General features: G+C 37.6%; 1 protein-coding gene across 1 annotated transcript in view; it reads left to right on the plus strand.

The window, feature by feature from the left end:
* Positions 1-3,780: 3,780 nt before the first annotated feature.
* Positions 3,781-17,760, plus strand: part of LOC131843112 (potassium voltage-gated channel protein Shal) — an 87,242-nt gene continuing 73,262 nt past the window's right edge. The window contains exon 1 of the mRNA XM_059191710.1: positions 3,781-4,902. Within this exon, the coding sequence (XP_059047693.1) occupies positions 3,788-4,902 (1,115 nt within the window). The 5' untranslated portion in view covers positions 3,781-3,787. The remainder of the gene's footprint in view (positions 4,903-17,760) is intronic.

A 17,760-nucleotide genomic window follows, 5' to 3' on the forward strand; every position in this document is an offset into this window, starting at 1 on the left:
TATAGCGTGAGGATAGTGGACGCGTTCATCTGCGGTGCGAGGGAAGTGATAACTGCTATAGGTGTCGCTATCTACGCACAAGCGGTGGGATCAATTTAATTACCAAATAAGTAGGTATACAGGTATGTAACATTAAATTTTACAGATACACCCTACAAACAAACAATATATTTTAACAGTGAAGTATCAATTCATGCATATATGTAGTAAAAGGTAATTATCATTTATATTTGTATGGTTATTTCTAATTGTTATGTGTTTATTTTTATTAATATTTTAATATTTTATTTTACAGGTCTGGTTTGCAGTCGCGAGGCACGTCGGCTACAATATGTGTAATTCATATATACGCGCGAAGCCAGGGTGGGTAGCTAGTCATATATAAATGGTAGTGATCACATTTTGCTGGGTATTTGAAGACAGTATGACTGTTGCTGGCAGCTTGTCTACCATTCCTTTTTACAAACTTTATATTTTTAATTTCTATTTTTTATATTCAAATTCAAATTTTTTTCAAATTCAAAATATCTTTATTCATGTAGGTCTATTACAGACTCTTATGATATGTCAAATCTACCGTCAGTTCGGAATGATTTCGAGATGAGAAGAACTGACAAGAAACTCAGCTCGTATTTTTTTTTTTTTAATGTTGTACATATTTATAATAATACTATTTCATTTAAATTCAAATTTGGGAGAATAGAGTGACCACCAGCATATGCTATATAAAAAAAAATAAAAAAAAATCAAAAAATCCAATCAGTGTTCGCAACCTGAACAGATCAGTCCCCACAAGCAGCACCCGTACACGAGTATGACGGATGAGCCAGCCATCATTGCACTCAACCATATTAGAGGGAGCACATCGACCCGGCCCACCACGCCGCCACAAGTTTGAACTTTATAGCGAGCATGACTGTTTCAAGTTACTCCACTACGTCATTTATATTATTTACAGCATAAACTGTACCAATCACAGTTTTCACCCATTACAATATTTAAATTACAATATGTCATACGTCACTTTTGACTATTATATATATTGTTTTGTTATTTTTTCGCTGTGAGCCCTTTTGGGAAGAATACACATTTTTACTAGTATTTGGTTTTTATTAAAATAGTAGTTGTGTTCCCGCTCCAGTAACAATGACAGGAGAACCACCGGCTATCGGGTTAATTTTTATTTGTTAACGGTGTTGTAATCATCAGGGGGTGGGAAGGTTGTATATAGTTAGTAATGTGGACTGATGATCTTATTGCTAGCAATGTGCCATGTCAGGTTGACCTCCACGCGGTTCCCCCTGGAAACCATCGTGATAAATTATTGTTGAATTTGTCACGATGGGCTAACTGACCTGACTTGTTCATCTTATCATCCAGCAGTGGTGCCCCGTCAGCGTAGACCGTTAGCGTAGGCGAGGGCATCATTCCATTATCATCCATAAAAGAAAAATCATCGAAGAGGCAGTCAGAAATATATATTTCTTTTTAATTACAGAGCAGACAGAGCACGTGGAGGTCAACTTAACATGGGTACACTACTAATATCCCCTCCCTTCAATATAGTAGTTAATAATTGACGTAAATTCATCACAATATACTAATTGATCTGACATTATGCCGGCCTCGGTAGTCTAGCGGTTTGTCACACCGGTTTACTTCCCCAATGGTCGCGGGTTCGATCCCTCGCACGGTAAACATTTGTATTCATGAGTATGATTGTTTGTATTCATCTGAGTGTTTTTTTTTAATGGACGATAATGGAATGATGCATCCGCCTGCGCTAACGGTTTACGCTGGCGGGGCACCAGTGGAGGATGATAAGATGAACATGAGGTCAGGTCAGTTAGCCCATCGTGACAAATTCAACAAGAAATTATCACGATGGTTTCCAGGGGGAACCGCGTGGAGGTCAACCTGACATGGTACATTGCTAGCAATGAGATCATCAGTCCACATTACTAACAATCCTCTTTCCCCCCTCCATCTGAGTGTTGTCTATGTATTTACAAAAACAATATCTAAGTATTTATATCAGTTGTCTAGTACCCATAACATAAGCTCTGCTTACCGTGGGACTAGACGGCGTTGTGTTAATTGTCCAGAGTTATTTATATATTTATTTACTTATGCTCATCCTATCATCTTCCACTGATACATCGGTGTTATTGTTAGAGAAAATGGAAGTAGCATTTCAGAATTAAGCATGATAAAAAAAATTAACATTTAATTGTGTGTAATAGGGATTTTTGCTACCACTTTTCTGTTACAAATTGTAGCCCACAGCTGTTTTCTAGGCAAAGACATCTAACCCGAGATTCCTTTCACATCCGAAGACAGAACCCTTTTAAAAAAACTCTTTATAAGCAGTGAAAAATATACAAAAGGTCACTAGAGCTTAAAAGTGTATGACAGAGATGAAGTGTTCGAACATCGCGTGTGCAGGAGCGAGATGAGCAGACGAAAATCAATTTATTAGGCTGTGACGTCACGCAGCGCGCGTGCGTAGAACGCTCGCTCCCGGGAAGTGTGTTGCTAGTGTAAAAAATAATTCCCTATTTTCTGGAAATTGGATAAATGTTATAGTTTTTGATGAAGTTTTTAATTTTATTATTGATTATGTTGATCTCAATATGTGGTTGTAAATTTTTCAAAATATAATATATATACTAGCAGTGCCCGCTGTTTCATCCGCATGAAATATATAGCCCGTGTATGTATATGATATTACTTCTAAGTTTACTTCTAATAAGTTTCATTTAAATTTGTTGAGTAGTTTTTCCGTAAAATAGTAACAAACATCCTTCCATCCACTATCTTTCGCTTTCGCTACCCATACTCACAAACTTTCGCGTTTAAAATACTAGTGACATTTGAGGAATAATTTTCATATCCAAGGAAAGTTTTTGAAAGTAACCTACAATAACATATAACCTACTTTTATATACATACTATATATATGTGACAATCTATATTAATCAGTTGGAAACAATTTACTGATAAAAATTTTGTTTATTATAGTTATTGAATAAACTTAAAAAATAATTAAACTCACATCATTAACATTACATAGTATAAAACAAAGTCGCTGTCGCTGTCTGTCCATCCCAATGTATGCTTAAATCTTTAAAACTACGCAACGGAATTTGAAGCGGTTTTTAACAGATAGAGTGATCCAAGAGGAAGGTTTATATATATAATACATGTATATCCGTGCGAAGCTGGGGTGGATAGCTATTTAAGAATAATTTCACTTATAAAAATCATCTGGTAAGAAAATAATAATCACAATTTGTTAAAAAATACTCCGTATCCCTTTTATACCCTATGATAAGAGCATAATGTCTGTCAGCAAGTACGTCCATTGGTGCTCGCTTCCAGATAATTAAAATAATCATATTATATTTCAATCCAACAGATTATATATTGATTGTAATAAAGGCATTATTTTACCAGACCATTACCGAAATAGGAGTATAAAGAAAAACATTTTTATCACTCATCTCAATAAAATAGGCATTTGATCTCTAGAAACTAAGTAAACTCAGTTGTACGTAATTAAAAAACAACACCCAACAAATGTTTGAGATATTATATTTATACGTGCAAATAAACGGGACAGTTAAACAAACTGACGTATAATTAATCTTATAGACAAAGTTATTTCCTGTTCAGCAGCTGGTAACACAGATTGCATCTGGGCGGGCGGTCGGCCCGAAATAGCGCGCGCGGCGGGGGGGCGCGCAGTGTTCAGTAGCGGCGGCGACGGTGCCGCGCCAACAACGCTATGGCGTCCGTCGCCGCATGGCTGCCGTTCGCCCGCGCCGCGGCCATCGGCTGGGTGCCCATCGCGACCCACCCGCTCCCGCCACCGCCCGTCCCCAAAGACCGCCGCCGTGCCGAGGACGAGAAACTCCTCATCAACGTCTCCGGACGACGCTTCGAGACATGGCGGAACACCCTCGAAAAATATCCCGACTCCCTCCTCGGGTCCTCCGAAAGAGAGTTCTTTTACGACGAGGACAGTCGAGAGTATTTCTTTGACAGAGACCCTGATATTTTCAGGCATATACTCAATTATTATAGGACAGGGAAACTGCATTACCCAAAACATGAGTGCTTAACGGGTTACGATGAGGAGTTGGCGTTCTTTGGTATTCTCCCGGACGTCATTGGAGATTGTTGTTATGAGGACTATAGGGATAGGAAGAGGGAGAATGCAGAAAGACTTATGGATGATAAGCTCAGCGAGGCGGGAGACCAGAGCCTCCCGCAGCTCACAGACTTGAGGCAGAAGATGTGGCGGGCGTTTGAGAACCCGCATACTTCCACGGCTGCTTTAGTATTTTATTATGTGACTGGATTTTTCATTGCCGTCTCCGTGATGGCTAACGTTGTGGAGACCGTGCCATGCGGGCATAGACCTGGCCGAGCGGGCACCTTGCCCTGTGGTGAGCGCTACAAAATAGTATTCTTCTGCTTGGACACGGCGTGCGTGATGATATTCACTGCCGAGTACTTGCTGCGACTGTTCGCAGCGCCGGACCGCTGCAAATTCGTCCGATCCGTCATGTCCATCATCGACGTAGTGGCGATATTGCCCTACTATATCGGACTTGGAATCACGGACAACGATGACGTGTCCGGGGCATTTGTTACGTTGCGAGTGTTCAGAGTGTTCCGTATCTTCAAGTTCTCAAGGCACTCGCAGGGGCTCAGGATCCTCGGGTATACCCTGAAGTCTTGCGCCAGCGAGCTCGGTTTCCTAGTTTTCTCTCTGGCCATGGCCATCATCATATTTGCAACTGTTATGTTCTACGCGGAGAAGAACGAGCAAGACACCAACTTCACATCCATTCCTGCCGCCTTCTGGTACACCATCGTGACAATGACGACTCTAGGGTGAGTATTATAATTATAATGTAAATCATAAGAAAAATATTCGAATAAATCTTTATACACAAACGGTGCGCAGAGCTGACACCTGTCGCCGCCATTAAAAATTAACGCGGGAAAATAACTGTCATGGCGTCACAGATTTCCCTCCATAAAAGGTTTAAGCCCTGAAATATTGATGTTCGTATGTGCTTTTAATTTGATTTTCATTTGTGGAACCTATACCGTGGGAGGTCGTAAAGCCATTTTGAGGTAAATTACTTCGTTCCAGTAGGAACTACGCGTTACATATGCATCAAAATATTTTATGGCCGCTACACTGAGCCAAGGAATATATTTACATGTAGTTTTTTAGAAACGTAATGGTGGCGACTGACGATATATTGATTTGCTGTTGCGAATATTATTAGTCAGGACTATCTTATTTCCTGTTTATCTATGCAAGTCTTATATTTAATTTAATTTAAAAATAACATTGGAATTATGATTAATATCATATTATAGTAGTTTTATTTACCCCTATTAAATTATTTGAATGGTACACACAATGGCATATATAAATTGTGATGTGTCTTTGATACTGTTTATTATATATAAATACATATATATATACAAGTATAATATATATGTATACAAGTTAACAGAAATACCATCTGATAGCATTTCTGAGAAATAAGTCATATCTCTGTACCCTGTAATTTTACTATTACATCTCATCTCTTAAGTCTCTCGTCCTTATCTTTATGTCTCTCAGTATTTAATTGAATTAGTGCTAATTGGTGGTTTGTATTCACACACTTAAACTTAAAAATGTAAAGTAATAATAAGATTATTTAAAAGAGCAACACGCAAGTTTCTTGCTCGTTCTTCTTGTGATGAGACAGCTTTCCGAACGAGCGGTAGATTAAAATAAATGTAATGACTATTCAAAAGTGCTTCAATGTAAGTTTATTTGAATAAATGATTTTCTATTCTATTCTATTCTATTCTTAAATTGGATAATACAGACTACAAAGCAATGCTTATGGAATAATAATAAATAAATATATAGTTCCGGAGATATAAAGTTCGGGCGTATAATAATCTATATAAAAAATTCTCGTGTCAAAATGTTAGTTACCATGCTCCTCTCAAACGGCTTGATCGATTTTTATCAAATTCTATATGCATATTCAGTAGGTCTGAGAATCGGCTACTATCTATTTTTCATACCTGTAAGTGATAAGGATTGTCCACCCCAAATTTTTTTTTATTGACATAATTTTTTTTGTTTTATTATAATTTAGCATTGAAAAATATGTACATACAATCTGAAATTTTCGCCCTTCTCGCAGCAACACAATATTTTAATAGAGATTTTAATTTATATACCAAAACATCGTTTGCGGAGTTAGCTAGTTGTAGATATATAGATTACTATAGATATAAGTGTTTTATAAGTTTGTGTATATGTATACAATATTCCTAAGTGGATATATTGGGAAACTGTAACGCTCACTTAGTGTGACGTAAAGAAAGAAATAAATATATAGATTATATTATTATAGCTGTCTCTCTCTCTCTCTCTGCCTAGCCATTTCCCATTTCATTTGGGGTCGGCTCTCCTAGTCTTTCTTCGCCAGGTACATCTGTCCCGGGTCGTCGAGTCGGTTACTTCCTTGTTTTTCAGGTCGTTCATGATAACGGACTGCCAAGTAAACAGAGGTCTTCCTCGTCTCTTTGGGCTATATATTATTATAGCTGTCTGTTATAAAAAATCATTACACCGTATAGAAATGTGTCATTATTACTCATGCAATGCATAATGACTGTATTAAACGTCTATGACCTTCTTGCCAATTGTCATAATACATGTTAAAGTACAGTACACGTAAAACATGGAGAAGGATTTTTCTAAAAGGTATATATGATACTTTTGTCTTATTTGACGTCCGCGGTGGTTTAGTGGTTTAGCACGCTGCCTTAATTCCAATGGTCGTGGGTTCGATTCCTCGTACGGTGCAAACATGTGTATTGTTGAGTATGATTTGTATAGATCTGGCTATTTTCTATGTATATTATGTATGTATTTACAAAAAAATATGTATTTATATCAGTTGTCTAGTACCCATAACATAAGCTCTGCTTACCGTGGGACTAGAAGGTGTGGTGTTAATTGTCCAGGGTAATATTTATAATGTATTTTAGTTGCGCCATCTAGTCCCAAGCTAAGCAGAGCTTGTAAAACGGGTACTAGACAACTAAAAGATATACTTAGATCAATTTTGGTTTGTAAATACTAGCAATCGCACAAGCACCATCGTCAGAAGCAGAAATTGACCATCGGAAATCAGATCTAGAGTTTAGTATAAAGCTTTATACTAAACTCTGGACCAGTGGTCTAGAGTTAATCTAATATCGCTTTCAATGTTCTAGAACCTTCTCCTAGGGATTATTAGTAATATGGACTAATAACCAAATCGTAAGGCGTGGGTCCTTCTAGAAACCTATTGACCTGACCTCATATTAATTTTATTATTCTCCACCAGTGCCCCGCCAGCGTAAAACAATAGCGCTGGTGCAACGTACCATTATCATCCATAAGAAAAAAAAGCAACGTACCATGTCAGTTTGACCTCCACGTGTCCTCTAGAAACCCACGTGGTAAATTACCATTTGCCAAGATGGGCTAAGTAATCTGACCTCATGCTTATTTTATCTTCTTTCACTGATGCCCCGCTAGCGTAAACCGATTCACCGACAAACGGTTGCACCATTCCATTATTAGTCATAAGAAAAAAACTCATTGCAAGCAATATACTATATCAGTTTGACCCTCATGCTGTTTCCCCTAGCAATCATCGTGGTAAATTGCCATTTGCCAAGATGGGCTAACTAACCTGACCTCATGCTCATTTTATCATCCTCCACTGGTACCCCACTAGCTTAAACAGATAGCGCAGGCGGATGCAACATTTCATTATTATCCATCAGAAAAAAAACCATTGTAAGCAATATACCATATCAGTTTGACCTTCATGCTGTTTCTTCTAGTAGTCATCGTGGTAAATTACTATTTGCCAATATGGGTTACGTAACCTGACCTTATGCTCATTTAATCATCTTCCACTGGTGTCCACCAGCGTAAACCATTAGCGCAGGCGGGTACAACATTCTATTATCATCCATAAGAAAAAAAAACCATTGCAAGCAATGTACTATATCAGTTTGACCTTCATGCTGTTTGCCCTAGCAATCATCGTGGTAAATTGCCATTTGCCAAGAAGGGTTAACTAACCTGACCTCATGCTCATTTTATCATCCTTCACTGGTACCCCACTAGCTTAAACAGATAGCGCAGGCGGGTGAATTTTTCATTTTTATTATCCATCACCTATAAAAAAACCATTGTAAGCAATATACTATATCAGTTTGACCTTCATGCTGTTTCTCCTAGCAATCATGGTAAATTGCCATGTGCCAAGATGGGCTAAGTAACCTGACCTCATGCTCATTTTATCATCCTCCACTGGTGCCCCGCTAGCTTAAACAGATAGCGCAGGCGGGTGCAACATTTCATTATTATCCATCAGAAAAAAAACCATTGTAAGCAATATACCATATCAGTTTGACCTTCATGCTGTTTCTTCTAGTAGTCATCGTGGTAAATTGCTATTTGCCAATATGGGCTACGTAACCTGACCTTATGCTCATTTTATCATCTTCCACTGGTGTCCACCAGCGTAAACCATTAGCGCAGGCGGGTACAACATTCTATTATCATCCATAAGAAAAAAAAACCATTGCAAGCAATGTACTATATCAGTTTGACCTTCATGCTGTTTCCCCTAGCAATCATCGTGGTAAATTGCCATTTGCTAAGATGGGTTAACTAACCTGACCTCATGCTCATTTTATCATCCTTCTCTGGTGCCCCGCTAGCTTAAACAGATAGCGCAGCAGCAAGCAATGTACCATATCAGGTTGACCTACACGTGTCCTCTAGAAACCATCGTGGTAAATTGCCATATGACTTCAACCAACCTGACTTCATGCTCAATTGTTCATCCCCCACTGGTGCCTCGCCAGGGTAAAGTTTCAGTGCATCATTGCATTATCATCCATTAAAAATATGTTTTCAAATAATACAGAATGTATTTTTATACAAACGCTGTATTGGTTCAAAATTCATAATATTCATGTAGGTCTATTACAGACTCTTATGATATGTCAAATCTATCGCCAGTTAGGTGTTGGAATGTAAGTTTCCAACATAAACCAATATAACCTTAATAATAATAATCTCAGGACAATTCACACAGCGCCATCTAGACCCAAGTTAAGCTAGTTAAAGCTTGTGTTATGGATACTAGATAACTGATACATATACATAGATATCTTTTATTTTTTTGTAAATACATACACATTGTACATAGAAAACACCCAGACCGATACAAACAATCATACTCATGAACACAAATTGTTTGTGCCGTGCGAGGAATCGAACCCGCGACCATCGGTCGCAAAGCGGTGTGCTAGACCGCTAGACCACCGAGGTCGTGATACTACAATACAACAACTTCATGTCAATATTGTGTGACATCACTTAAAAGCACCTGCCATTAGGCTTAAAACTTTGTGTATACTTTTCTTATGGATGATAATGGAATGGTACTCCTGTCTGCGCTAACGGTATTAGCTGGCGAGGCACCAGTGGAGGATGATAAGATGAGCATGAGTTCAGGTTAGTTAGCCTATCATGACAAATTCACCAGGAACTTGTCATGATGGTTTCCAGGGGGAACCACATAGAGATCAACCTGATAAAGTACATTGCTAGTTCTAGGGTCATAAACCATATTACTCACAATCCCCTTCCCCACTCTACAGATGTATTTGTTGCGGGTACAACTAGTAAATCAAATCAAATCAAATCAAATCTTCATGTAGGACATTTTAGTCGCATATAAAAGTTAAGTTTTTTGTATTAATATTTTTTCTCTACCATCCAGTTCAGGAAGTACGAGTGTATAAGTAACAACATCCCTGGACAATCCACAAAGCATCATCTAGTCTCATCTAGTCTAAGGCTAAGAAGATCTTGTGGTATAGGTACTAGACAACTGAAATAACTACTTAAAATACATTTGCTGTAAACATACATATAAAACATCCAGATCGATACAAACAATCATACTCATTAATACAAATGTTAGTACCGTGCTAGGAATCGAACCGGCGACCGTCGAAAGTAAAGCAGTGTGCTACACCGTTACACCACCGAGGCCGTCGTTAAATGAATAAATAATATATAGAGATATCTTTCTGTGAAATGTTAAAATCGCAATTATAGTACATACAAAGGGAAGAGGATGGTAATGTGGAATAACCTCCTGGAAATCATAGTGATAAAGTCATAGTGAATTTACCACGACGAACTAACTGATCTAACCTCGTATTCATCCTATTATCCTCCACTGGTGACCCACCAGCGTAATCCGCTAGCGCAGGCGGGTGCACTATTCCATTACAAAACATTAAAATCACAAGCAAAGTACCATGTCAGGTTGATCTCCACGCGGTTCCCCTGCAAACCATCGTGAATTTACTACTGTGGGCTAACTGACCTGACCTCTTACTCATCTTATCATCCTCCACTGGTGCCCCGCCAGCGTATATCGTTACCGTATTTATTATTGGGTTGTTTGGGCTATTGTCAGATGTTTTTTTTATGGATGATAATGGAATGGAGCATCCCCCTGCGCTAACGGTTTACGCTGGCGGAGCACCAGTGGAGGATGATAAGATGAGCATGAGGTCAGGTCAGTTAGCCCATCATGACAAATTTACCAGGAATTTATCACGATGGTTTCCAGGGGGAACCGCGTGGAGGTCAACCTGACATGGTACATTGTTAGCAATGGGATCATGAGTCCACATTACAAACAATCCTACCTACATTAGATCTATTGTGCTCGCCCTTTTCCAAAGTTCGCTACCTAGACCCGTCAGGGACAAGAATTGAAGGATATTCTTAGGAGCGATGGTTTTTATCTCCTCGGGTTTCTGCATGAGTGGATTAAACACTTACCGTAGACGGATGCATCATTCCATTATCATCCAGTAAAAAAAATACATCTGTCGACGCCCAATACAATATACAATGACAGTAAAATATTTATTTTCAAAATCGGTTATAAATTGACAAAGATCTCCCAAACTATGTAACACGCAAAAGTCAGTTAAATAAAAACTCTACTATTACTGTTCCGTTTCAAAATATTGATGTTATGTATTACACGGTTATTATGAAATATTTCTAAAAATATTCAGGTATATGTTAGGGATCGAACCTTGGTCCGTATGACGCGCGGTCAGACATTGACCCATATGTCATCCCACCTCAAAATAATGACACTGATATGCTCAAAATAAGATATATCTCATGGCAATTCTATCGATTCAGTATGTACAGCCAATCATATACATACAAATAAAATTGGAGTGTCTGTTTGTAATATCAAAATAACCGTTTTTTACCATATGAATATAAATACAGTACATACAACAAAATATTTTTTTTTACAATTTTTGTCTGATATTCTATCTGTTTGTTCCGGCTAATCTCTGAAATGGCTGGACCGATTTTGACGAGACTTTTTTAGGCGGGTAGCTGATGTAATAAGGAGTAACTAAGGCTCCTATTATATTAGAAAAATAAAATTAAACTCCACGCAGACGAAGTCATGGGAACAGCCAATAAAACATGAAATTGTTAGGAGTGGACAAACCTTATCACTTAGGGATATGAAAATAGATAGTAGGCGATTCCCAGTCATGCTGAATATGCATATTGAATCTCATAAAAATCGGTCAAGCAGTTTCACACGAGAATTTTATATATATTATTATGTTTTAATATGGAGCTAATGAAATATTTTTGATAGGGATCTAGGATGTAGGGTCACCTTCGGTTCACGCCACATTATAAATGTAACTCATTAATGAGTATAAGTACAAAATATAGATCTTTATCCGCAAAAAACACGAGCCGGCTGAAATTAACTTTTTAGAATTCCGTAGCAATAAGAAAATGGTTAACTAGAGTATCACATGATCCGGTGTTTATAATATACATATAATAACTTCAGTTTAACAATTTGCTATTATTTCAGGAATAATTATGTCTAATACTATAGTATATTCAATATTGCAACCTATGTCCGGTAACATAGCATCTTTACATAGTATAAAATGAATGAAATCTCTAATGAAACTGCGCAACGGATTTTAATGCAGATTTTAGCAATAGAATAGAATAGAATAGAATAGAAAATCATTTATTCAAATAAACTTATATTGAAGCACTTTTGAATAGTCATTGCATTTTTTTAATCTACCGCTCATTCGGAAAGCTGTCTCATCACAAGAAGAACGCGCAAGAAACTTGCGTGTTACTCTTTTAAATATTTTTTTTATTACTTTACATTTTTAAGTATAAGTGTGTGAATACAAACCATCAATTAGCACTAATTCAATTAAATACTCAATAGATAGAGTGATTCAAGAGGAAGGTTTATATGTATAATACATGTGTGTGCGAAGCCGGGACTGGTAGTTAGTATAACACAAAATGTTGTTCTTGTAAATTCACACAAACAGACAAACACAAGTAGAACATGATACTATGTCAAAATAGCCGATTAGGTTATGGGAATATCGTTGTGTGCGTAGAAGCCGGAATGAAAAGCCGGGGTGCGAAGCCGGGGTGCAAGCTAGTGTGCGAAACCGGGGCAGTTAGCTAGTATAACAGAAAATGTTATTCTTGTAAATTCACACAGATTAGATAGAAGACACTAAGTCAAAACGGCCGACTATTTTATGAGAATCTATGTAGATGTACGTGGACAGCCAGGGTGCGAAGCCTGGGCGGATAGCTAGTGTTACTATAAAAAACTATCGCAATGCTGATAAAATTGTCTATTCTGCTATCAAATATGTCACCATTTGAAATTAATCGGTTAACTTTGTCAAGTAGGGCCGATTAATTTGAGTTGTATGCAGGTTTAGTTCACGCACGCGACTGGTTTGGCACCACCCCAATATTAATATGGGGGTAGCATGCAATCAATCAGGGGTGGTTAGTAAACGGGACTTGTAGGGTTACCGGTTAAGGGACTTTTTTTTTTTTTTAACGTGTGGAAAAATCTTCAAAAGACCGTCACCCCGCCGGAGGGATGGCGAGGTGGTGTGTGGGACTTGTACCCACTAAAAAACCACACGGTGTACCTACGAGCGCCTATGCCGGAGATTCGCAAGTGCATTCTACCCCAGCTCCGACGGCGACGGCCCGCCCTGTAGATGTTGTAGGGCAGGCCCCATCTCGTTTTGTGGTTAGGGCGACCTATTTCGCCCTACTCCATTGTGGAGGCGTGTGGGTACACGCGCACACCTCCGGGGCCTTTGGATTGGGGGACTGCCTACCGGTTAAGGGACTACCTTAACCGGACATGGTACCTACCAAGCAATGACCGCCTAACTAGGTACCATGTTAGGTCTTCCTCCACGTGGTCCCGTTGGAAACCATCGTGGTTTATTCCTTCTGAAGCGGAGATATCAAATGTGTCTGATGAGTGAGAGGTGCTGAGGGTTTTAATGATGAAAATACGGAGATTAAATATGTTTGCGACCGCAAATAGCCCTTTACTTTATTTAAAAATAAAATTTCAAATTTCAAATTTCGAACGTCAGGCACAGAACATCGATGATATTTTTATATACAATTTTGCACTCCTTCTCGAACATTCCGTGGCGTCACTATTAAAATCAACGTACAATACAATCTAAATATTCTTTTTATTTAAATTTAAAACATATCAACCACAGCAATGTTCCTCCAGCAAACAAAATAAAATGCGACTAGTATGACAGCGATATATAATAGAAAGTGAACAGTAAAGAATATGTCAAAGAATATTATTATAAAATTTAAAAATAGTATAAAAACCTATCAAGGATTTCGCTATACCTTCGACTAAGTGACTTGACTTCTAAAAAGAATCCATTTATCGTATCTCCTCAGTTTCAAGACACTCTCCTTGATGTGAAGCCGAGGTCGAGGTCCTTGGCGTTGATATATCCAGTGACGTTCAGTTTTGCGGTCATTTGGAGGACAAGGCTAAAATAGCCTCAAAGAAGCTTGGTGTGCTCAGTAGAGTGAGACGGTATTTCACGGCGGCCCATCGCTTGCAATTATACAAGGCGCAGATCCGGCCGCATATGGAATACTGTTCTCATCTCTGGGCCGGAGCACCACAATACCAGCTACTTCCATTTGACCGCATTCAGAACCGAGCAGCCAGAATCATTGGTAATCAACGTCTATGTCTGTCTGTCAAGACTCGACCCATTGGCTTTGCGGCGAGATATTGCATCTCTGTGCATTTTCTACCGCATATATCACGGGGAGTGTTCTGAGGAATTGTTCGGATTAATACCAACTGCTGAGTTTCACCACCGTACCACCCGCCAGAAACTGATATACCGTCCTGATCATCTTGATGAATGGCGGTCTTCCACAGTACGGTTTTCTAGAAACTTTTTGCCTCGCACAACCACATTGTGGAATCACCTTCCAGCAATTGTATTTCCGAACCGATACGATATTGAAACCTTCAAGAAAAGAGCTTATTGCTTTTTAAAAGGCCGACAACGTACTTGCAATTCCCCTGGTGTTGCGGGTGCTCATGGGCGGCGGTAATCACTTACCATTAGGTGAGCCGCATGCTCGTTTGTCCCCTGTTTTAATAAAAAAAAAAGTTCATCCTATCATCCTCCACTGGTGCCCTGCCGTATACCGTCTGTGCGGGCGGGAGCACAATTACATTATCATCGCTAAAAAACCGCTGTATTGAAATGAGATCATGATGTAAAATACCTTTAAAAAAATAGTCCATACTTATTCTATACTAGCTATAACCCGTGACTTAGTCCGCATGGAAATAAATTTCTTTATTAAAAATAAATAAAATATCACTTATCACTTACTTTCGTCCGCGTGGAAATAACTTTTATTCATTTAAATTAAATTAAATTTCACTTTACCTAAATTTAGTTTATTAAGTTCAATATAAACAATAGTGATTCAGTGTTGTCTACTCTGTTTGTTGTTTTGAATGAAATTTGGGACAAAAAAAAACTGTAAATAGAAGTCGTGCCAAACCGGCGCGTTAAATAGTAGTAATTGCATTCATTTGAATTAATTCTGTTGCGTCGGGCCTTTGTAATGAAAATATTCGACTTTGCATGTACAAAGTTAACAAAGGTAATATCGCAAGGCTGGCTGGTTTCGCCGTTATCTGGCCATAAATACTGTTAATGCAAAATGCCTCAGGACCTTGTCAAATAAACAGTGCATATGTAAAGTAAAGTAGGATGTGTGTAACACATACCGAGCCTGTCACGACGAGATAACCCAACAAACATACTACTTAATACACATACATTGTTCAGTTGTGACAGATTGTAGTACACAAAAATACAAAAAAAAAAATATACTGATACTTATGTAACAGTATAAACTTGTCTTCTTTTCAACTTTTTAATTATTTTGAATTTGGAACACGTATATGTGTTCCAAATCCAAAATAATTAAAAAGTATTCAAAATAATTAAAACAATTAAAAAGTTCATTTTAACAACTTCTTTCGATTTTGCGCCATTTCACATATTTTTTCGTGTTCATTATCAAATTACAATATGGAATGTTCAAGAAAATTATGGGATGTTCAAGAAAATAGTCGAAGTTATGGTCAGGATTAGAGGACCTGCTCTAAACGACACGGCGAGATTGAATCTCTTAAAAAACTTTGGAGCAAGCTATGGCGAAATTTCCCTTGGAAACAGTGTATAAATCTATAGATTCGTGGCCAAACAGATAAAAGCCAAATGCGGCCATATAGAATAGTATTAAAGTGCACCGTTTTATTATCTCTGATCAACGCGACTGTTGACTGGTAGAGAATGCCATCAGGCATTAAGTCCGCCATGTATACATTATTATGTGCAAAAGAATAAATAAATAAATATATTTTTTGCTGGAACTTTAATAAAGATGTAGGTATAAATTTAAACAATATTATATTATTATACTTTATTAAAAAAATCATTTTCATTTGTAACAGAACTTATGGCTGGATTAGGTAATCGTGGTAAAGTCAGAGGTTCGTCCGTATATGGACTACTGTTCTCATCTTTGGGCAGAAGCTCCTGGACCAACTTGCTCCTTTTGACTCGATTTAGAGTGAGAATTGTCGATGATCCTAATCTCTCAAGCGGTATAAAAACACTTAGCTTAGCGAATATACAAAGGACTGTGTTCTGAAGAATCGTTCGATCATGGGCATCATCCACGGCTACCTTTTATCATCGACAGGGAATTCATCCCCACACGTTGGAACCTAAATAGTCTCAGAGGACCTATCTCCCGCGTATACTTAGATTGTGGAATTAACTACCTGCCGAGGTTTTCTACAGCGTGGGGTTTTTAAGAAGGGTATACTAAGGTTTTCTAAGGTTAGACAACGCGTACGTTGTCACTGTACGTTGCGAACCATCAGAAGCTGTGTTTCTATATTCTTTGCTGAGATTGGGCAGTAAAAATATACATTACGAAGTTATACCTAAGATTAATCAACTAAACTATTTATCTAAATTTGTTAATTTAGATAATTAGTTTAGTTAAATTAAATTAACTAAAATTGTGTCTAAAAGTGCATACCTTAATAATATAAAAGCAAAAGTTTGTGAGTATGGATAGTTGTTACTCTTTCTCGCAAAAACCACTGGACGGATTTTGATGAAATTTTACAGTAATATAGCTTATGCATCAGACTAATATATAAGCTATATTATTGATAGAAAGTTAACGCGGGTGAAACGACGTTCACAGCTAGTATTAGATATACAATTTGAACACAACTTTTTTATTCCTCCATCCATTCACAATGCAGTTCAGTTAAGAAGTAGTGCAAATTAGTCGTCAGGGATAGCAAATTTAATATATTTTAATTACACTATTTGAGCAGAAAGATTGAAAGCAAAAGTACGACATATCAATGGCAGTAATGCGAATAGTTTCTGAGGTATAGTATTATTTAAGTCACAGACAGATAGATAGGGACAGTCGTATTACAAAATAACGTTTTATAATTTTAATTCGGTACCCTAAAAATGTAACAAGATATTCGTGATTATAATATCTACCAGTACTGAAACATCTGCGCTCTGCTGTGCAATGAATACTGATTACATCCACAATTTAAATATACACTCGTTTCGTTATTTCTCTTTAATCTTATTTGTCCTGAATTATTTTAATATCTCTTTGGTTGAAGCAGAGATTTGATCGTTTTCCATGTAAATAAATCCAGAATTACAAATGTTGCAGGAGAGTAATACGATGTTGTCGGTTGAGACGATGTATATAACAGACTGTTCCCTCGACTGCGTCCGCTTGGAATTTAACTCTATTTTTCTAAAATAAAAAAAGCCTAAGTTACTCCTTATTACATCAGCTACATGCCAAAAAAAATCCCGTCAAAATCGGTCCAGCCATTTCAGAGATTAACCGGAACAAATAGACAGATAGACAAAAATTGAAAAAAATGTTATTTTGGTGTATGTACCCTATTTATATTCATATGCAGTAAAAACGGTTATTTCAATATTACAAACGGACACTCCAATTTTATTTATATATATACCTGTGTGAAACCAGGGCAGGTAGCTATTATAACATAACCACACACAAACTCAAATAGAACAAGACAGTACATCAAAACAGCCGACTATTTTATAGGTGTATAATTGGTATTCTTATTAAAA

This window comes from Achroia grisella, unplaced genomic scaffold (assembly GCF_030625045.1).
Source record: "Achroia grisella isolate CSIRO2021 unplaced genomic scaffold, CSIRO_AGI_Agris_v1 utg2786, whole genome shotgun sequence".
NCBI lineage: Eukaryota > Metazoa > Arthropoda > Insecta > Lepidoptera > Pyralidae > Achroia > Achroia grisella.